Source organism: Pogona vitticeps, chromosome 6, assembly GCF_051106095.1.
Source record: "Pogona vitticeps strain Pit_001003342236 chromosome 6, PviZW2.1, whole genome shotgun sequence".
Classification (NCBI taxonomy): domain Eukaryota; kingdom Metazoa; phylum Chordata; class Lepidosauria; order Squamata; family Agamidae; genus Pogona; species Pogona vitticeps.
In genome coordinates, this window is record NC_135788.1 from 104016426 (window position 1) to 104038610 (window position 22185).

Consider the following 22185-nt stretch of genomic DNA (forward strand, 5'->3'; position numbering starts at 1 on the left):
TATAGTCCATGAGAGGTCCTCTGAGATGTAAGTACCCAGAAATTTAAAACTACCAACTCTCTCCACTTCCTCACCGTTTATGTACAGTGGTAAATGTACATTTCTCTTCCTCCTAAAATCAATTATGAGTTCTTTAGTTTTTTTGATGTTAAGTGTGAGATGATTTTCTTTACACCATAGTATCAATCTTTGTACTTCCTTTCTATAAGCAGACTCATTGGTCTTATTTATGAGTCCCACCACTGTCGTATCATCTGCAAATTTAATAATTGCATTGGTGTTATATAGTGGGGTGCAATCATGTGTGTACAGGGAATAGAGGAAGGGATTCAGCACTTGAAGTGGTTGGGCCAAAGCCAAAAGGACGCTCAGCTGTGGACGCACCTGGAAGTGAAAGGAAAGTCCGATGCTGCAAAGAAAAATACTGCACAGAAACCTAGAATGTAAGATCTATGAACCTTGGGAAGTTGGATGTGGTCAAACAGAAGATGGCAAGAATAAACATTGACATCCTAGGCATCAGTGAACTAAAATGGACAGGAATAGGCGAATTCATTTCAGATGATTATCATACCTACTATTTTGGAGAAGAATCCCGTAGAAGGAATGGAGTAGCCTTCATAGTCAACAAAAGAGTGGGGAAAGCTGTAATAGGATATAATCTCAAAAATGATAGAATGATGTCAATACGAATCCAGGGCAGACCTTTCAACATCACAGTAATCCAAGTTTATGCACCAACCACCATTGCTGAGGAGACTGAAATTGAACAATTTTATGAAGATTTACAACTCCTTCTAGAAAGACGTTCTTCTCATTCTAGGGGATTGGAATGCTAAAGTAGGGAGTCAAGAGATAAAAGGAACAACAGGGAAGTTTGGCCTTGGAGTTCAAAATGAAGCAGGACAAAGGCTAATAGAGTTTTGTCAAGAGAACAAGCTGGTCATCACAAACACTCTTTTCCAACAACACAAAAGGTGACTCTACACATGGAAATCACCAGATGGGCAATACCAAAATCAGATTGATTATATTCTCTGCAGCCAAAGATGGAGAAGCTCAATACAGTCAGCAAAAACAAGACCTGGAGCTGATTGTGGCTCTGATCATCAGCTTCTCATAGCAAAATTTATGCTTAAACTGAAGAGAGTAGGAAAAACCACTGGGCTAGTCAGTTGTAATCTAAACCAAATCCCTTATGAATACACAGTGGAAGTGAAGAACAGATTTAAGGAACTAGATTTGGTGGACAGAGTGCCTGAAGAAGGGTGTTTTATTAAGAGTTAAATACATTGATTGTACCTTCATCACCTGTAATAATAAACAACTTCTATTTGGTTCTACTTAAATGACACATTGTCTGGACCTCTATTATTAATAATATATAATGTTGATGTAATCAACTGGTAGCAGTGACACAACATATAGCTTGTGCCCTGTGATTGATGAAACAACCAAAGGACAGGTGGCAACGTGACAGAAGCTTTTGTCATGAATATGGAAGTGCCTTGTTTTAGAAAGCTTCTGAGGAATTTCAAGACCACCTATCCATCTATCTATACTATAAGTTGCCATCTTACCTCCAAGGAGGGAGGCCAGGTGCACTGCACTTTTTCTCCCCATTTATCCTATAAAGTAACACAATGGGATTGATTTGACCAAGAGACACTCACAAACTCAAGATCTCTTATATTTCACTCCTCCTCTTCACTTTATTCTCACAACAATCCTGTGAGGGAAGTCAGGCTGAGGGAATATGACTGGTCAAGGTCATCTGGTAGATTTCATGGCTCACTAGGAATTAGAATCTGAGTTCTGGTTGAACAATCTAACCACTACACCGCACTAGAACTGCTACAATATTCCATTCATTACTCCTGAATCCATTTTTATGAGGAAATCCTGAAGTGTTCTAAAAAGATAACAAAAAAACATCCAATCTCAATGTTTAACCAAGAGTTAATTTCTCTACCAGCAATGATCTCCTTTGAGATAATACTCTCTAGTCACACTAGAGGCATCATTATTCTGCGGAGTCTAATAAAACCCAGTTGCTACACTGGAAGCAAAGAGCTACATTCTGTCATGATAAACAGAGATCCTGCCTGTTGTATATTTGATTACTTAAATGTCAGCTGGCAATCCATTCGTAGTCAATTGTTTGAGGGAGCCATTTGCTGTACCATTACCTTCACCAGATGAAGTAGATTTAGGGACACTTTTTCATCCACCAGGAAATATGTCAGAATACTATATGTTGTTGGATGGTTTTTGTGGGAGCAGAGTTGATGGTTTATTTTTTATTATTATTATTTTTAAAGAAACAGTAGTTTGGGTAGCTAGCACAAGGGGGAAAAAACCTTTAAAACTTTCCTCTTTGGAATTACTGAATGTCAAATATTTATCAGCTTTGTTCCTCTGAAACTGTGAATATTAGAAAGAAAAAACACCTCTTTTGAGCTTGTGCTGTTTTTGGAATTAAAATGAAACTCTAGGTTTAAAGAATGTAAAAATATAACTATTTCAAATATTTTCTCCTCTGCATGGAAGATTACTAGAGATATGGATATATTTAATCAGAAGGACTTTTCCCATTAAAGTCTGCAGAAGTGGGTTTTGCAAGACACTGTGGCCAAATTCGTCTTAGGTTTCTATGCTTGTACTAGAGGGATCATGTAAGTTTTTAGACAATAAATACATACCTAAAAATAAAAATATATAGAAATGCTGTAGCACCTTAAAGACTATCTGCTATATTGTGTCTGAGAAAGTGGACTTAACCCATGAAGGTTTGCACTGAAATATAGTATATAGTCCTTAAGCAGCCACAATGTTTTTGTCTCTTGTTTCATTTTTGTCTTTTATGCTTATACAAATTAACATGGCTAATTCTTCAGAAACTACACATTAATTACCTTGGCTAATTGATAACATGTCAGCCTTGCATACAGGAGCACAACTGGACATATGACTGGCAAGGTCCGGCAATTTATCAGTTAACTCTGGCAATTTATGTGATTCCTCTTAAGTGCACATGACACAAAGGTTCTCTTTTGACATGAAATCCTTGTGCACGATTTAAGTTTATTGCTAATATTGCTGCTGGTCCTTTGCTTTCATGCAGGAAGGAACAATTTCACAACTGACATTTCATGGCATGTCAAGACATCCTTTTTTTCACTGAGAGAGACAAGATTTGTGAGTACTGGTTACATCCTTAGTGCGTAGATCTTAAAAGTCTTGCTTAGGACTTATGTTTGTGTTGCTGAATTATAAATGCCACCTTTTTTTAATGATAAGTTCCAAATATGTTCCATTTAAAACAAAACTCTGTTTCAAAGAAAACCTTACTTAGAACATTATAGTAGTCTATGTGAGGATGTCACTAGTGCATGAATACTAGAAGCAAGATCAGACATCTTCAAATAGTTTTGTAGCTGGACTACTAGCCTGGTAGACAGTTCTCCTGGCTACCATCACTGCCTGTATTTCCAAAATTAGTCCCAAGGTCAAGAGCATGCATGCCCTATTCATGTGGTCCTTTATTGAAAGCTAAAACCCATCTGAGACTCAATGTAAATCCCGCTTAGGTAATTACCTTATGTAAGGAGTCTTCAATTTAAACCTCCAAAAGACCATCTAGGAGTGTCATGGTAGATAAGATTCAGCATTGTGGCACTCCGTAGGCAAAAGACCATAACACAGACTATTAGTTTCTCAGCACCATTTTCTGAACCTCTCATCCAGGAAGGGCTGGAACTACCTTTTTTTTTGGACTTATATACCGCCCCATAGCGCTACAAGCACTCTCCGGGCAGTTTACAATTTAATTATACAGGCTACACATTGCCCCCCCAGCAAGCTGGGTACTCATTTTACTGACCTCGGAAGGATAGAAGGCTGAGTCAACCTTGAGCCAGCTACCTGGGATCTGAACCCCAGGTCGTGAGCACAGTTTTAGCTGCAGTACAGTGTTTTAACCACTGCGCCACAACAGCATTGTAAGACGAGCACAGATGAATAATCTAGAAGATGCATAATCAGTGCTAAAAGTCAACCAGAAAGGGGCCAATAACCAGTATGACCCAAGAAAGACTTTGTGATCTCCACCTTCATATTGTATTCCTTTCATAAAGAGTAGATTTATAGAAATATGGTTCCAAGAGTTTTAAAAATATCTCTCTAAAGTAAGACAATTTGATCGTTCTGGAGAAAAGAGAAAATGGTGGTGAACCAGACATGCCAATCACTTATCGGAACAACAGACTAAGAAGGCACTGTTAAAATGCTCGCCAGTGACTTTAAACCAGTTCTACCATCCAGTTCCACAAGTCTTCTCCTACAACCCTCTATTATATGAACAGACATCTGGGTTTGGCAGAAGGTACAACATTTCAGTGACTTCCTGGACTTCGTTGCATGAATGGGTTTCTGGCTTGACTATATGTGACTGTCATAACTGAATGAGAAATCTAGCAAAGTATCTGTGATGGGCAGTGCTGAAGGTATGTTTCTTTCATTGCGAATGTGCTATCGTGGTTTTGTTTTCTGTTTTTCTTTCTGTTTTGTGCTTTTTGCAGGCAAATGTGAAGAATCAAAATGGATCAGGGCAACAAAACCTCAAAAGTCACAGAGTTTATTCTCCTAGGCCTCACTGAGGAGCCAAGGTTAAAATTAATGCTTTTCCTGATTTTTCTAACTATCTACATGACAACGTGGCTTGGAAACCTCATCATAATCATCACTATCACTATTACCCATCAGCTCCACACACCCATGTATTTTTTCCTGGCCAACCTGGCAGTCATGGACATCAGTGATTCCACAGTTACTGCTCTCAAGATGCTTAGAGGTTCCCTGTCACAATCAGACACTATATCTTATCACTGGTGCATGGCTCAGATGTTCTTCTTCCATTTGACTGGTGCTTCTGTGGATTTACTCCTAATGGTGATGGCAGTTGATCGATACATAGCTATCTACAAACCTTTGCAGTATGTGCTGATCATGAACCGAGGGGTTTGTACAGGTCTAGTGGCAGGTGCATGGATTGGAGGCTTTGTTCACTCTATCATCCAGATTGGATTTATCATTCAGCTACCTTTCTGTGGTCCCAATATACTGAATAATTTCTATTGTGACATGCCCCAGGTGATCAAACTGGCTTGTACAAACACCTACACGACTGAGCTGCTGATGGTTTGCAACAGTGGGTTAATTGTTTCAGTGATTTTTCTTGTCTTACTCATGTCATATACTGTCATTCTGGTTAAAATCAGGACACTTGTCACGGAAGGCAAGCAGAAAGCCTTTTCTACTTGTGCTGCACAGATTGTGGTACTGACATTAAATTTTGGACCAGCAATCATCATCTATGACCGACCTTTCAAGGCTTTTCCAGGAGACAAAATCATTTCTATGATGTACACTCTCATCACCCCAATGCTGAACCCTATGATCTTCACGCTGAGAAATGCAGAAATGAAAAATGCTATTGAAAAGCTAAGAGCAAAATGTTATTTGTAAAAAGCAGAATCTCCCTCTGAGATCCACCTTTCCCCAAATTCAACAAAATGCAGCAGACAGTCATTGAACACCGTGACTGAGAATGAGACTAATCGGTCAATCTTCTAGGCAGCTGCATGTTAAAATGACAAAAATGCAACAACCTCATGTGTTTATTCCTTTGTACAAATAAATTTACTTCCACACTTGATTGGGAGCTTTGGGTGAGTAAAAATCTTGGTTCCAAGTTGCACGGACGTCCCTAGGTGCCTGCAGTTCAAACTCATATGTGTGTGTTTGTATAATTGTGTTTAGTTGCAGTGAGTATAGAAACACCAGAGATGGGAATGGAATAGTATGATTATGTCAGGGGCACCGGCTACCATGGGTCATTAGGCATTCACTGATTCCATAGAGGAGTCTGCCTTGAAAGGGTTTTGCCCTCCCAAAGATAGGGGTTAAATATGAGCAACACTACATTGAAATAAATCCGAATTCAAATTTGCCATCCTTTGGCAAAAGAGGGGGGGCATCTGCTATAGTGAGGCAGCAGGTAAATGTCAGGGGTATCCAAATACTGCTTGCAAAACAAATGGGTGAGTCCCCGGTCCCAGGTTCCAACAGTCTTAAAGACAGCAGGAACCTCACCAGCTGCTAATAAACACCCCCAGACCTCAAGCCATCTTTACTTGATGACTGTTGGTCCAGAAGTGGCCCAGCACATCTTCCCCCCACAGGCACTGTAATCACATCATCCGCAGTGCTGGGAAGTTGGCTTACCTGAAATTACAATGGGACTCAGCGAAAATAGCTGTTTTTTCTGCACTACCCGCCCGTGTGACCAAAAATTTCCACCTAATTGCCAACAACCCTCTTCCAGTGTGGGATAGGCAACAAAAAAAAAATCCCCCCCCCATCCAATGGCCAATGAGGATGAAGGTCAAAAATTCCTATCCGGCCCCTTAAAGGCAACCAGAAAAACTCACACTAGAAATAGGGAGGGCAGGTGGGTGCCCAAAAAAGAAGAGGGTGGTGCGAGGGGAGGAAAGTCCTTTATGTACCCTGGTTTTTCCCCCCTCCCACCTGCGAGTCTCGAAAGACTGGGGCAGTCTTGTGTCATCTTGGGTGGAGAGCAAAGAGCCAGTTGTGTTGCCCAAAGTCCGGTGACTTGGCAGCAACCACAGCATTTGCTAACTACCTAACTTCTCAAAATTTAGATGGGATTAAATTCTCTTGGACTGGATTTTGGCTAGAAACAGCCAACAATAATTATTTCTGTAACTTAAAAATGTCTATATAGTTACCCCCCTTCCCCAAATTTTGACCTCAATGTGTAACTGTAGCATTCACCCTTTGTTATGCAAAATAAGTCACATATTATTCATCTTTTATGCTGATATGATGGAGAGGCGGAGCCAAGAGAGAGATTAAAAGGAAGCCTGAGAGGAGGAGAGTCAGTCAAGAGTCAGGAGTAAGTCAATGAGTAGAGTTCAGTCAGAGTTAGGGACAGCGAGAGAGATAGAGGGATAGTTGGGAGATCTGAGGTGAGATTAGTCTGAGGAGTGAATAATAACCTGTGAGATTTAAATAGATTTGTGCTTGATGAACCTGAAGTAAATACTTATGAATTATTATAGAAACATCTGTAATTAATAAACCTATTTTAAGAAAAAGTAAAAACTGAATGGACCTTCATCTTTCCTAAGTAAAGTACGTTGAGTAAAGTTAGTGATCAACTGGTGGCAGCGTGTGAAAAGGTGTTTCGTTTGCCTTCGTGTGCTCTGTGTTTGGAAGACAAACAGGGGCCACGAGGGGCAAACACCACAGTAACAGACTTTCTTTTCTCTATGCCTCTATCTCTCATTCTCTTTCTCTCTCTATTCCTGTGTGTTTGTGTCTGTGTGCACGTGTGTACAGAATTATGCGAGATAAATGGTAATAACTATTCCTATATTCGATAAACTACACTCCATTTGGTGAAAGCCTATGCCACAATAAACATGTTAAAACTGAATCCTGTTTTACTGGAGACAACATGATTTTTGTCTCCTTTGGCCTACAAAACTAATCAGTTTTTTACCTGCTGAAATGAGCAATAGGTTAATGGAATAAAGCCTTTCTTTTCTTCCACAAATCATAACGTTTTGAGGACTGTGGTGAGTTTTGATGGTTGTTGGTGAGTTTTATTGAATATAACATGACCATAATGCTATGCAGGTTATTTTGCACTGAACCATGTTCACCTACACAATCACATACAGGTAGCTAGAGACATCAAACTTTCTGGCATATTGAGTGTAGCACCTTAACAACGGCATCTTTTAGGATTTTAAATAGTTCAACTGGAATGCCATCGGCTCCACTGGCCTTGTTGTTAGCCATGCTTTCTAAGGCCCACTTGACTTCACTGTCTAGGATGTCTGGCTAAAGGTCAGCAACCGCATTATCTGGGTTGTCCAGGATATCCAAATCTTTCTGGCATAATTCCTCTGTGTATTCTTACCACCTCTTCTTGATGTCTTCTGCTTCTGTGAGGTCTCTCCCATTTTTGTCCTTTATCAAGTTCATCTTTGCACAAAATATTCCTTTAATATCTCCAATTTTCCTGAACAGATCTCTGGTTTTTCCTTTTCTATAATTTTTATCTATTTCTTTGCATTGTTCATTTAAGAAGGCTCTCTTGTCTCTCCTTGCTATTCTTTGGAAGTCTGCATTCAATTTTCTTTAACTTTCCCTATCTGCCTTGCATTTTGTTTCCCTTCTCTTCTCTGCTATTTGTAAGGCCTCGTTGGACAGCCACTTTGCTTTCTTACATTTCCTTTTCTTTGGGATGGTTTTTGTTGCTGCCTCCTGTACAATGTTAGGAGCCTCTATCCAAAGTTCTTCAGGCACTCTGTCCACCAAATCTAGATCCTGATTACTGCTAATAGGGATTCCTTGTATTTCATGTATATTAAGGTTACATTTGTGGCAAGGTCTTCACTGCATCATCAGGAATGCAAAATTCCTAAGTGCCTAAGGGTACTTAGGACCTCTCAAGTCAAAAGAAAAATAACAGATAGAGAAGATAACAACCATGCCACGTGTTTTGAAAATTAGGTCTTCCTTACCATTATGGGATGTGCAATGCTCTCCAAGGAGTGATTCTCTGAAACACTAGAGACAACTGAGATGATGCGATGCTGTGTTCCTCCTTCTCATAGCACAGCAACCTTCTATTTAAGACCATACAGAAGAACATTTGCAGGCTCATCTTCCAAGCAAACCAGAAATGTAAGACCTTTACAAGCTTTTTGGGAAGTAACAGAGATTGCATTTGCTCCCTGTTTGGGGTCTGCAAAGACTGCGAACAGCCAGATGAAAAACAAATCTCAACATAAAAACTAGAATTCCATCATAAAAGAAAATAACATTTTTATTCATCTTTTTTTTCCTTAAAAAATAGAACTTTTCCAAGTTTTTCAAGGAGGTTCTGCTTAGCTGGCCGGATAGCTTAGTGGTTCAGGTATCTGGCTGTGGCACCAAAGGCAGAGAGTTCAATTCCCCACTGTGCCTCCTGCACAGTGATGGTGGTGGTGGCATTATTACTATTGTTTGTTTGTTTATATTTACTGACATGACTTGAATCAGAGCCGATCACTGTTTCTATGGACCATCGGCACCAAGAATCTAATAGTCTTGCCTAGTTGTCATAGCATGACATCAATTAAATAATTGATTCAATAATTAATTTATTTCATATTTTCTTCCTCAGAAATCTCTCTTATTGTCATTTCTTTCTCCTCTTTGCTCCAGAAAAAAGGTTGAAGCAAAGAACAGTGTTGAAGTATATAGTATGAGAGGCCAGAGTTGCTGTCAGGTACGCAGATACTATCCTTGAAATATTTTGTTTTGCAATGATCTTATAGAAGCCTATTGTTGTTATTGCTGTTTAAACAGGGTAATGTAGTGTACTTGCAAAAGCAGATACACAAAATCCAAATTGTCTTCACATTGTTCATTATTGTTGTCTATCCCTACTAGATTGATGACTGCAATTCTGATCCCTCAGTCTTTCTCTTCACTGTCTCCTTTTGCATCCCTGATGATGCAGTGAAGACCTCGCTACAAATTTAACCTTAATATACATGAAATACAAGGAATCAAAATAAGTGTTTTAAAAGCATGTGATCCATCCCCACACTGCCTAAGATGTGTTCACTGCATTGTTTGAACAAATGCAAATACTATATTTGTCAACAACCAGTATTGCTTAAGACATTGTGTTGGATAGTTTTTGACCCGATACAATATTCAGATGTATTTAATAGAAGGAGCTTGACCAGAAGACCGGCTATGACATGGGAGTGAAGGTCTGAAAAAAGCAGCTACAGTAACTAAACCCACTCGTGGGCAGTCGTGAAGATATGTGAAATGTAGAATTAATACTAGGTTCAAAAAGATGCCATTAGTGTTCCACAAGTTCAGGGAGGCTTACAAAAATAACTCAGTCACTGCCCAGACTTTCTCAGTGTAATTTCCAAGAAGGACAGATGTGCTGATGGCTGGGGGGATTCTACCTGCCTGCTACCCTTCCCACCACATTGGAAACAATTTGAGATTTTTTTTTAATGTCCCATTGAATTCATTTGGCCTTGAATTTCTGTCACTGCAATTTGCTGAATAATTACTTTCTTTTACCTCTTTTTCTCAGAAAGCTGTCTTATTGTCTTTTCATCCTCCTTGTTCTAGAAAAAGGTTGATGCAAAGAATAAAAGAAAAGAAAGTGAAGTGAAGTGAAAAAGAACTTTCACAAATGAATGCTGATGATTCATATGGTTATTCTGACCCCCACCTGCTCCTTTGAGGATGTGTGCAAATGAATTACAACAAGGGCATTTATATAAATATCAGTTAGAGAATTGGAAAATCTGTCAGTTTTCCTGTCTTCCACATTCACATTTTGTGACTGTTGGTAAATTTTGTAAATAAATAAATGCCTACCTATGCCTACTATAAAGATTCAGATATTCAGAAAAGTATCACTGAATTTTTGAACAAACACAGCACATATCTGAGATTGTCAGCACTCACTTCTGCCTGTGTTAAATGCAGTGCATTTATCTTGGCTTTTTACTAATCATCATTATTATAAGCCCTGATGTCAGTTCTGACTTAGAGTGATCATTTCCTGGGTTTTCTACACAGAGAGTCCGTAGAAGTGATTTGTCACTCCCTTCTTCTGGATGCATCCTCAGATTGTGCAGCTTGCACATGGGCTGCTTCTTCTCCTAGATTACATCATAGGGAATCAAACGCACAACCTGTGCCTCTGCAGCCTAAATCACCAGCACCTATTGAGTACCTTATATCAGTGGTCCCCAACCTTGGGCCTCCAGATGTTCTTGGACTTCAATTCCCAGAAATCCTGGCCAGCAGAAGTGGTGGCGAAGGCTTCTGGGAGTTGAAGTTCAATAACAACTGGAGGCCCAAGGTTGAGGACCACTGCCTTATATCTATAAAACTATGTAAAAGATAGCCATAAGTTGAATTCAGCTTGATGGTATGAAATTACTATTATTTTGTCAAACCCTATATCTTGCTCTTTGGTCCTCTTCAGATGTCAGGACCCACAGATCTGTCAACTCACTTTTCCAGCTGGTTGCCTTAGTTCCTCCAACTGAGTTATAGTAGTGGCGGGGCTAGAAGGACACAGAAAGAAATCAGTGGAGTACTTAACATCATGGTCTTTATTAAAATGAATTCATGATCAGCAGGAACCAATGCTCAGACTAGCTGCACTGCTATGTATTTTGATCACAGAAAGATCTTCCATGTTCTATGCTCTTCTGATCCTTTATCAGCCTCTATTCCAAAATACAGTACCTTAAGAACTCATTTTTAGTAGCATGGAGAGAAATCTATGCTTTCTACTCTGATTCTTCTTACCTGCTCCCTTTTCTTCGTAGTCCCTCACTTCTTCTCTACTATTGTTTCCTTCCCTGTGCTGTAGCAGTTGCCATTGTAAGTACACTGAAACCATTTCAAATACAGAATGAAGTAAATGGATCCTGTTGAACCTTGAACTATAGCCAAATGCGAATGGAGAAAAATGTGGGGACAGCGATACCTGGCTGATGGATGCCAGGCAACCATTTTCCAGTTTCCTCCCAGCTTGGAGAACTGCAAATTTCATCCACTGTAAAGCAGGTATAACCCTCACATTCTTCCTTGGCCTGGATTTTGATATGCAGGGATTCAGAATGGGAAGGTACTCGATTATGTGGAATGGGAGGGAAGATATTAATGGTTCTGACAAGGGTTTGGTGGAAGATAGAGTGGGAGTTGGGTGGCTTAAAGAAGAAACCAGGATTCAGAATGGCTTCAAAATATACCATATTGAATCTTCGTATGCATGTATTTCCTTTTTCATAGTGTATAGTGCTCAGCGAATATTAGAACTCAGCAGTCCACCATGCTTTGATGCTATTCTCAGCTACACTGTTTGTTGTCAGAATCCAACTTAACCCTGCAGGAAGAAGTGACATGTATTGATGTCATTTTGCATAACTGTCTGAATCATATAGTGAACTACAGGACAGTGTATCATTAGCCTGTTTCACTATGGAAAGCTTTTATAGGCAGAAGAGTATTTAGCCTCCAGTGACACTCGGTGTTGTCTACAATCCTTAGGACAAGAATGCAGTAAATATCAGAAAATGTACAATTAAAAAACAAATAAAAAGAAAAATGAAGAAAAGCCTGAATATGTAGCTGTTATGAGTCTAGAGAGACAGGGAGATGGCAAACATATATACAGTACACTGCTGTTATTTTGCAGCATTTTCTCTCTTCCACCTTCTGGGAACCATGATACAGTTTTGTAGGTATGTGAGATATTTAATGAGCGGTTTACATTTGCCATCCCTTGAGGAGTTTCTATAGCAGTGAGGCTTTGATACTGGATCTCTGGAGTCTTACTCCTTAAACCCACTTGCGGAAAACTGCAAAGGAAAAGGAGGAGGTATTCAATGAGCTGGGTGGATTGACCTTTAATTATTGTACTTTGATTTCAGGGTTAATCATGGAACCAGAGAATTTTACAAGCCGAGTGACAGAATTCATTTTCCTTGGCCTCTCAGCAAACCACCTTCTGAATCACGTCCTGTTTGTTGTGATCTTGATAGTGTGTATTACCACATGGCTTGGTAACCTCACAGTAATCACCACAGTGATTGTGGATTCCAAGCTTCACTCCCCCATGTACTTCCTGCTTGGGAATTTGGCCTTCGTAGACCTCAGCGTGTCTTCAGTCACTGTGCCAAAGCTGCTGTGGGACCTGACATCAAAGCATAAGGTTATTTCTTTTGGAGGATGTGTGACACAAATCTTCTTCTTTCACTTCATGGGAGGTGCTGTAGTGTTCCTCCTCATAGGGATGGCTGTGGACCGTTATGTGGCTATCTATAAGCCACTTCAGTATCCCACAATAATGAAACAAAGTACATGTGTAGGGTTGGTGCTGGGAGCATGGTTGGGTGGCTTTATTCATTCCATCGTTCAGATACCTCTAATAATGAGTTTATCATTCTGTGGACCTAATATCTTGGACAACTACTACTGTGATATACCACAAGTGGTCAGATTGGCCTGCACAAACACCTTTGTTGTAGAGATGCTAATATTCTCTAATAGTGGACTCCTCACCATCACTATTTTTATCATCCTCATTGTTTCATACACAGTCATCTTGATCAAGATACGTGTACATGTAGCAGAAAGTAAGATGAAAGCTGTCTCCACTTGTGGGGCCCAGATTATGCTGGTATGCATCCATTTTATACCCTGCATTATCATCTATGGTAGACCCTTCCAGGAATCTGTGGCAGATAAGGGCCTTTCATCCCTCTTCACATTTCTCACACCAATGTTAAATCCTCTCATTTATACTATACGAAATACTGAGATGAAAAATGCTATTGGGAGGTTTTATAAACGATTGCTTTGGTTAGACAGTTAGGATTTTTCACTGTATTTATGACTTTGTTTTGCATAACTCGGGCTAGAATTGCCATGGGAAAGCCGGAGAATTTTACCAGAAATGTAGCTCACCTTGCTACACAGAGGTGCCACATTTTCATTGTGGTATATCTAGGACACTGTCCTAAAGACCACCGGTGCTCTCTGTGAAGGCTCAAAAATCAGCTGTGGTTAGGAGCTCATTCTGTCAAGTTTGTTTGATTGCCCAGCTGTGCCCCTACCTGGGTAAGAAGTACCTAATATTAGTGAACACATTTATAATCTCAATGATCAGCTAATGCAATGTGTTCTTTATAGGGCTGCCTTTGAAAACAGTATGGAAACTTCAGCAGGTCCAAAATGTGGTGGCCAGACTGATCTCTGGGCCTAGCAAATTTGAACATATATCTCCAGTTTTGGCTCACCTACATTGGCTCCCTGTTAGTTTCTGAACTCAATTCAAGGAGCTGGTTATGACCTTTACAGCCCTAAATGGTTTAGGACACTGGTTCTTAACCTTGGGTTACTCGGGTGTTTTTGGACTGTAACTCCCAGAAGCCTTCATCACCAGCTGTGCTGGCTGGGGTTTCTGGGAGTTGCAGTTCAAAAACACCTGAGTAACAAAGGTTAAGAACCACTGGTTTAGGACGTTGATGCTTGTCGGAATGTCTCTCCCAAAAAATAGCTTCCCAAGTCACACTTTGTCCCCAGTGCTAAAGGTGGCTACGCTGAGGGAATCTAAAAAGATCAGAAGGAGGAGTATGGGTTTTCTTGGTAATAGCCCCCACTTTGTGAACCAATGTACCAGCCTCTGTCCCTCCAAATATTCAAGAAACCACTCAAGACTGATATTTATTTATTTATTTATCTATTTATTTATTTATTTATTTATTTATTTATTTATTTATTTATTTATTTATACCCCACCCATCTAGACTACTCTGGGTGGCTAACAACAAAAAATAGAAGCAGTCTTTTAAGAACATCATACCCTCAGAGGAGTGATGGCAGTGAGAGGAGATGGGATTCCAGGGCTCTGGGAACCCTTTGCAAACACCAGTTTAGCCGACACCCCAGCAGTGGAAGGGGGGGTGCAAGAACCTACAGGAGAGTAGAGCTTACAGCAGGAGAACTCCAAATTCAGACAGCAATCTGAACCCAACTAAGGTAATTCCCCTCACCTATTTTAAGTATCTAGCAGGGAAGGAGGCAGAAGAAATAGAGGATGAAAAACCATCAAGCTTGTTGTTTCTGGCACTAAAGCCTAGGGCCTCTAAGAGCACATGAAAAATAATAGGAAGAGAAGACAGAAAACGATGCTACATATTTTGTAAATTAGGTCTTGCATATTATTATGGCCTGTGTAATATTCTCCAAGGAGTGATTCTATGAAACACCAGAGATAACAGATGCAATCCTTTGTTCCTCCTCCTTTTCACATCCACAGTGGTCTTCTATTTAAGGCCATACAGAAGAACGTTTCTATCCTCATCTTCCAAGCATACCAGAAATGTAAGTAAAACCCTTTCATGTGGTACTCAGGAGGATATATGGATGCATTTGGGTTCGATTTGGGATCTGCAAAGACTGTGAACTGCTAAATGAAAGACAAAGCTCAATGTAAAAAAAAAAAAAAGAATTATGTCATAAAAGAAAATAGTACTTCCATTCCTTATTTCAGTTTTCTAAACCAGTACTTTGATCATGTTTTTGAAGGAAGTTTTTTTCCTTGCTTGACTGGTCAGATAGCTCAGTGGTTCAGATATCCGGCTGCGGCACCAGAGGCAGGGAGTTCAATTCCCCACTGTGCCTCCTGCACAGTGATGGTGGTAGTGGTGTTATTGCTATTTTGTTTGTTTGTTTTTACTGACATGGTTTGAATCAGAGCTGAACACTGTTTCTATGGATCAACAGCGCCAATAATCTAATTGTCTTGCCCAGTAATTGTCACAGCATGACACCAATTCAATCATTTATTCAGTAATTTTTATATTTCACATTTTCTTCCTCAGAAATCTGTGTTATTGTCTTTTATTTCTCTTCCTTGCTCCTGAAAATGGTTGAGGCAAAGAACAGTGTTGAAATATATAGTAGGAGAGGGCACAGTTACTGTCAGGTATGCAGATATTTTCCTTGCAATATTTTGTTTTAAAATTATATTATAGAAGCCTATTGTTGGTGCTGTTTAATCAGGCAGTGTAGTGTACTTGCAGAAACAGATACGCACAATCCAAATTGTCTTTACACACCTCCTTATCCTTGTCCATCCCTGCTAGATTGATGACTGCATTCCTGATCACTCAGTCTTTCTCCTCACTGTCTCCTTTTGCATCCCTGATGATGCAGTGAAGACCTCTCCATGAATTTAACATTAGTAAATGTGAAATACAAGGAATCAAAATATGTGTTAAAGAAGCATGTGATCCATCTCACACTGTCTGAGATGGGTTTACCACATTGTTTGAATGAATGCAATATTTGTTAACAGACAGAATTGCTTAAGATAGTGTGTTGGCTGGATAGGCACAACAATGAACTTACAGTACTGCATGGCAATCATTATTTTATCTATTTAGTATTCTTTAAAATCACCATTAGCTGATGTTTTCATGAGTTCTTTACAATCATATATCCTCCATTCTAAACCAGTACTTTGATCTGTCCTGATTGTCAATCATTAATCCTTTTCAAGAAAGAAAGACACAAGAAGTAGTATGGCCAACCAAACTACTGTGACAGAATTCCTTCCAGTGGGATTTTCTGATAACCATAATATACACATTTTGAAACTCATTATGATTCTTTTTATTTACTTATTAGCTATAATGGGAGGTATGGTCATTGTCATAGCTGTGGCACTTCAACCCCTACCTCCACACCCCCATGTATTTCTTCTTGGTCAGCCTATAATTGTCAGATATCTGTTTCATTTCTACCCCTGTCCCCAAATCCATTGCCACTTCTTGGACACATAAAAAAGCTATTTCCTTTGTTGGACGTTTTGTTCAGGTTTTTTAAGTTATCACCTGCGTAAGTATTTATAGTTCTGTAAAGCAGTGGCATTGTTCCTAGATTGTCAACTGATTCTCTGCCATTAACATTTTTTTACAGAAAGATTCAGCTAAATATAATGGACAACCAATCAATGGTGACAGAATTCTTTCTCATGGGATTTCCAGATGATGTACAGATTTTGCATTTTGTGGTGTTTCTTGCCATTTATTTGATATCCTTGGTGGGGAATTTAATCATCACGATAGCGGTAGTTCTCAACCATCGCCTTCACACCCCAATGTATTTCTTTTTAGTCAACCTGTCCGTGTCAGACATCTGTTTCATTTCCACCACTATCCCCAAATCCATTGCCATTTCGTGGACTCGAAACAAACTGATTACTTTTTCTGGATGTGTTGCTCAGGTTTTCTTAGTCATCACCTTCACAGGCAATGAGCTTTCTTTGCTCACCATCATGGCTTATGACCGTTATGTAGCCATCTGCCACCCGCTGCAATACAGCCTAATCATGAACTGGAACAGATGCATCCAGATGGCTGTTGCCTCCTGGCTAAGCAATTTGATCCATGCCTTGCTACAAACTAGTATGACTTTCAGATTACAGTTCTGTGGCTCCAACATTATTGGGCAGTACTTCTGTGATGTCCCTCAGTTACAAAAGATTTCTTGCATGGATACAAAAATTAACCAAATTCTGATTTTCGTCCTTGGTCTGTTTTTGGATTCGTTTATTACTGGATTCATCTTTGTTTCCTATTGGTATATCATATCTGCTGTGATAAGGATTCCATCTGCTCAAGGCAGGCGTAAAGCCTTCTCCACCTGCACTCCCCACTTGACAGTCTTCGCTTTATTCATGATCACAGCTGTGTTTTCCTACATGAGGCCTAAAGCACTCTCCACCCCCACTGTGGACCTGCTTTCTGCTCTTTTGTATACTATTTTGCCACCAGTTCTGAATCCTATTATTTATAGCTTTAGAAACAAGGATATCCAAGAGGCAATTTGGAAACTACCAAAGCAACTAAATAATCTGCTAATGTGATTACACAGACTGTGTCTTGTAAACACCAAACATTTACTCATGCAAGGTCCGTATGCTTGATTACAAATTATGTTGCTCAGCCACTATCTAATGGTGGCCCATTCTATTCAAGATATATCAAAATCCCCTAGAGATGTTTTTAGTGTTTCCAGCAGCTACAGTTGTCAAGAAAATAAAGGAAAGATATTTGCAAATCTACCTCCATAACCACAGAACCAATTGTTCAAAATTCTTTCAGAAAGGCTTACTTCTCTTCATTTTCTCCAATTCCTGCCTTAAATAAGTTGTGCATATATATATGTATATATATGTAAGTAATGCATTTCATTTGTTAAACAATGTTGAAAATGGGGGGGGGTATCTTTTTTTGGATGCTGCTGTGAAAATTCCCTTTTAACCCAATTTTTGTATTTAACTGCGGACCAGAATTAGACATATACAGTGGTGCCTCGCACAACATGCGCCTCATAGAGCGATGAATTCACTCTACGAGGCCGTTTTTGCGATCGCAAATGCGATCGCAAAACGATGCCCATATAGGCTGTGATTCACAGAGCGAAGGTTGGTAAGCTGCTCGCTTACCGACCTTCGCTTTGCGACCCGCCGATCAGCTGTCCGGCGGGTCCAAAATGGCCGCCGGAACAGCCGAAAGGGGCCGGGGCACAGCATTTTCGGGCCCTTGGTAAGCAAGGGGAGCGCGCGAAAACTCTGCGGAAGCCCTGAAATGGCTGCGCGCAACCATTTCGGGGCTTCCGGCAGCGTTTTCGCGTGCTCCCCTTGCTTACCAAGGGCGCGAAAACGCTGCGCCCCGGCCCCTTTCAGCTGTTCCGGTGGCCATTTTGGACCCGCCGGACAGCTGATGGCAGCCATTTTGGCACCCTCGTTGTGCGAGGGGAGGGCGCGAAAATGGCTGCCGGCCCCTGGGAAACATCGCACTACGGTGAGTATTCTATGGCATTGGAACGCATTAAACGCTGTTTAACGCGTTCCAATGCCTTTTGGTGTTCCGTAGTGCGATGTTTCCCACAGCGAAGGTTAATCCGGAACAGATTAACCTCGCTGTGCGGGGCACCACTGTATATTGATTCTTGTTGTAGAGGAAGATAAACTTACTGCACATGTACATTACTCCTGATAAATATTTCAAAACTAATACCTAACTAAATTAATTCCAAACCAACCAAACAAACAACCAACCAAACAACCAGTTATAATTCTGCATTTTGTGTCAACTTTTGTTTTTATTTAATTTATTTTTCTCTGTTTTGCCCTGTTTAATAATAAAGGATTCTTTCTGGCTTGCCTCTTCTGTCACCAAATTAATTCAAAAACCACTAATTCTTCCATTCGTATTTGTATGAATCAATGCCCCTGACAAATATGAATCAACACTTTCTTAGCAATTTCTGATTTGTCAATTGTTGGGCTATAAAATGCCCCCCCCCAGGCACCTAGAGATACCATAATTGCAGAAAATCTTCCTCTAACGTTCCTCTACAATATCTCCTAGTTTGATGAAAATTGGGTTTCCCTAAGCCAGCTGCTAAAGGGCAATTTTCTGTGAGGACCCACATTGTGGGTGTACAATGTTGATGTCTGAAATCCATTCTTCACCAAACTTGGAAGGATTGCAGAGGGGAGCCAGCAGAAGCTTCCCCATGAATGTGGTGTCCCTAGGTGCTTAGAGGCCATGTTATGAAGCTTTAAAGTAAAAAAAAAAATCAAAAAGCCAAATTTATTCTTCAGTTCCTCAGGAAAAAAAAAATAAATTTCTAATTTGTGATCCATTTTTCTGATGCATGCATAGCAATATTGAGTCCATGAAGGTGGGTGTCTTTTCTCTTCTTTCTTTTCAAGGTCTAGAAGTGAGCAGAAGCTGATTTTCAGAAAATAACTACAGGGCCTAAACAGCACAAAAATGTCACTTGATTTTTCTAAAAAGCCCACCTGGGTCTAAAACAATGTCAAATTACACTTCCTAGACTCCCGCATGGGTACAATTGAGAATATGTAGAATAAAAAATTTATTTGGGGAGGTGGATAGAGACAGTATGAAGGTTTTCAGGGAAATGGTGGATGTGTGCAGGGGCCCTGAACCACAAAGTTTCCTGTCACATTTTAAAGGCGGAAAATATATCACTTTTAAATGCTGGCACTATAAATCCCTTTACAGGGCAGCCCTATGGGGTCTGCATAGATGGCCTTCCAGGTTGCTTCTAGCTTTATGATCTTATCTAGAGCAGGATCAAATAAAACTAATTCCCATCCCTATCTTATGTGAGCTCAAAATGGAAACACTGGCAGTTTTCAAGGGTTTGGAGATAATACAGAAAAACGAATGAGATACAGGATTTTGATAGATGATAACAGCAGCACCGCTGTATATCAGACCATATAAGTCAGGTTGGTTGGATCCCACAACTTTTTACATTTTATATTCCAGTTTCTTTCATTTCCATGATCGGCAATACATAAAACAACAAGAAAGCCAAATAAAATTCCTCATCTGTTGTTATATTTTTGCATATCAGTGGTCATCCTAACCTCATTGAAGAACTAATGACAATCACATAATTCAAATCTTTGTTACAACATCACTGTTAGACCCAAGTTTAAAAAAAAAATACACAAAAGTCTTCAGGGCAAATAGCTCAGGAGATTTTGCAATGGAGTCATGGATATCCTTGATACATATTCTTGAAATGTATGGTTTTTTGCAGTTTAACATTGTCATACATGCTAGGCACATTCCCGGTGTCGAAAATAGTATAGCTCATGGCCTGTCCCGTCGACAGATCAAATGGTTCAGGGAACTGGCACCAGGAGCCAGTGAGCACCCAGAGTTACGGCCACCAGAGGATTGGCAAAATGGAGGGAGACCGAGCAATAGGTTTGGCTCTGTCCCCACAGACGCGCAAAGGGTACGCGGCCGTGAGTAGAGAATTTCAGGGATTTAGGGGTCACATAGGCTTGGACAAACATGGCCAGCTCCAATCGACCATATTCAGCAATATATGGTCTTCTTGTATAGGAAAGGATTGTATGCCAATGCAATCCAGGGCAAATTGACAGCTTTAGCATTTAAGCTAAGACACAGGGTTACCAAGATTTCACTCCAGACTATCACATCAGGAAGATGTTAGAAGGGTAGGCTAAGGAAAAAACGAGAATAGCTGTTGCTACAGCTCCCATAATATGTGCCATACTGGAAGGGCTTAATCAACATTGGGTTTGGGATAATATACTGTATGTTTGAATTATTATGAGGTGGCCCTGCTCAAGGCTGCATCCTTAGTAATTTTTTTGGAACCCTTAGAAAAAGCAAGGCAGTCGCAATGAGCAAGTCAGACACATCACTAATGGCCTTGCAAAGGCAGGACATCCTCATTGAGAATGACACCCTATTGATACATATACGATGGTCAAAGGCCGATCAGAGAGGGAAAGGAGTGCATTTAGCGTTAGGCATGTGTTCTATTCAGAGCATATGCCATGTTCTGGCCATGCAGGCATATTTGACCTCCAGGGGTCAACATCTCTTCATGCACAACGATGGTTCACCATCGACAAAATTTCAATTTTGGAGATTAACATATAGAGCACTACAGTAGTGGGGCTATGCTTTGGCACTCATTCATTTAGGATAGGAGCCGCCTCGACAGCTGTTGTCCTTGGCTATGGTTTCGAATATATTAAACAGTTAGAATGCAGGATTTCTGGCTGTTACAGGCATTATGTTTCTTCTGTTGCAGGTGCAGAGGTTTCAAAGAAGAGACTTCACATCCTGATTGTCGGGCATAGCTTTATCTTCTGGGCAGTGCGCCATGCTGTGAAATCATTGTGGGGAAGTAACTTAGGCCTTGGGCCTCAGCCCAACTGGAGTGTTTTGCAGTGGGATGTGTTCCTACATGCAGTTCCTCATGGTCCTCATTGCTGTCCCCCCCAATGTGTTAGTTGTTCACATCGGTGGCAACAACTTAGCGGAGCAGAAAATCCATGGTTTTAGGTATTATAGGAGATTTGCCTCTGTTGAAAACCGAGCACCCTTTGATGATCCTTTTTTGGTCCAATATACCTAGAGGGCAGTGGCATGCAAATTGCCCACTGCAGTGCATCAATACAGCACGCGGATGAGTTAACCATGACGTTTCCCAGGCTGTCAAAGCAGGGATTGGTACAGTTATTGGACATCATGACATTAGTTTAACTAAGCCGGAGCTTTACAGGTACGATGGAGTGCATCTCTCAGACTAGGGTCTAGACTTATTCCTTCAAGGTATTCAGAAGGGCCTGTGTTCAGTGGTTAATAGGTGGGGCGAGCAAGGGACTTAGTCATGCTACTCCCTCTGCAGTGGCGGGTAGTGCAAGTTGGATTGGTGGGTCCTAGTAAGAGCACAGGAAAGTTATAATTCACCCAACCTCCCAGCACTGCAGATCGTGAGATTGCAGTGTGTGATAGGGGAGGGTGCACTGGGACCTCGTACGTACCAAGGGTGAGGTCTGTGTCAAGCCAGCTGGAGTTGTGCAGTTTTGGCGAAAATGCAAGCACAGGGCAGAGGAATCACCCATATTGGCAAAGGGTCCCAGAAGACCCAGTTATTCCTTTCCGCACTACAGCAGCC

At 40.5% G+C, this 22185-nt stretch overlaps 3 protein-coding genes across 3 annotated transcripts; all 3 read left to right on the forward strand.

Annotated features, from left to right (window-relative positions):
• The first annotated feature begins 551 nt into the window (after nt 1-551).
• On the forward strand, nt 552-7778 carry LOC110091526 (olfactory receptor 4D9-like). The gene has a single exon (XM_078378082.1). It carries the CDS (start codon nt 4600-4602, stop codon nt 5524-5526), a length of 927 nt encoding a protein of 308 aa, XP_078234208.1. The 5' UTR covers nt 552-4599; the 3' UTR covers nt 5527-7778.
• A 198-nt stretch (nt 7779-7976) lies between these two features.
• LOC110071549 (olfactory receptor 4D9-like) lies at nt 7977-16391 on the forward strand. The gene has a single exon (XM_078378081.1). The coding sequence runs from the start codon at nt 12569-12571 to the stop codon at nt 13502-13504; it is 936 nt and encodes a 311-aa protein (XP_078234207.1). The 5' UTR covers nt 7977-12568; the 3' UTR covers nt 13505-16391.
• Nucleotides 16392-16435: 44 nt separating this feature from the next.
• LOC110091525 (olfactory receptor 14A16-like) lies at nt 16436-17563 on the forward strand. Its single transcript, XM_020815680.3, has one exon. It carries the CDS (start codon nt 16634-16636, stop codon nt 17561-17563), a length of 930 nt encoding a protein of 309 aa, XP_020671339.3. The 5' UTR covers nt 16436-16633.
• Nucleotides 17564-22185: the final 4622 nt, after the last annotated feature.

Coding starts and splice junctions, on each gene's coding strand:
- LOC110091526 (XM_078378082.1), top strand. CDS start 4,600: ATGGATCAGGGCAACAAAACCTCAAAAGTCACAGAGTTTATTCTCCTA.
- LOC110071549 (XM_078378081.1), top strand. CDS start 12,569: ATGGAACCAGAGAATTTTACAAGCCGAGTGACAGAATTCATTTTCCTT.
- LOC110091525 (XM_020815680.3), top strand. CDS start 16,634: ATGGACAACCAATCAATGGTGACAGAATTCTTTCTCATGGGATTTCCA.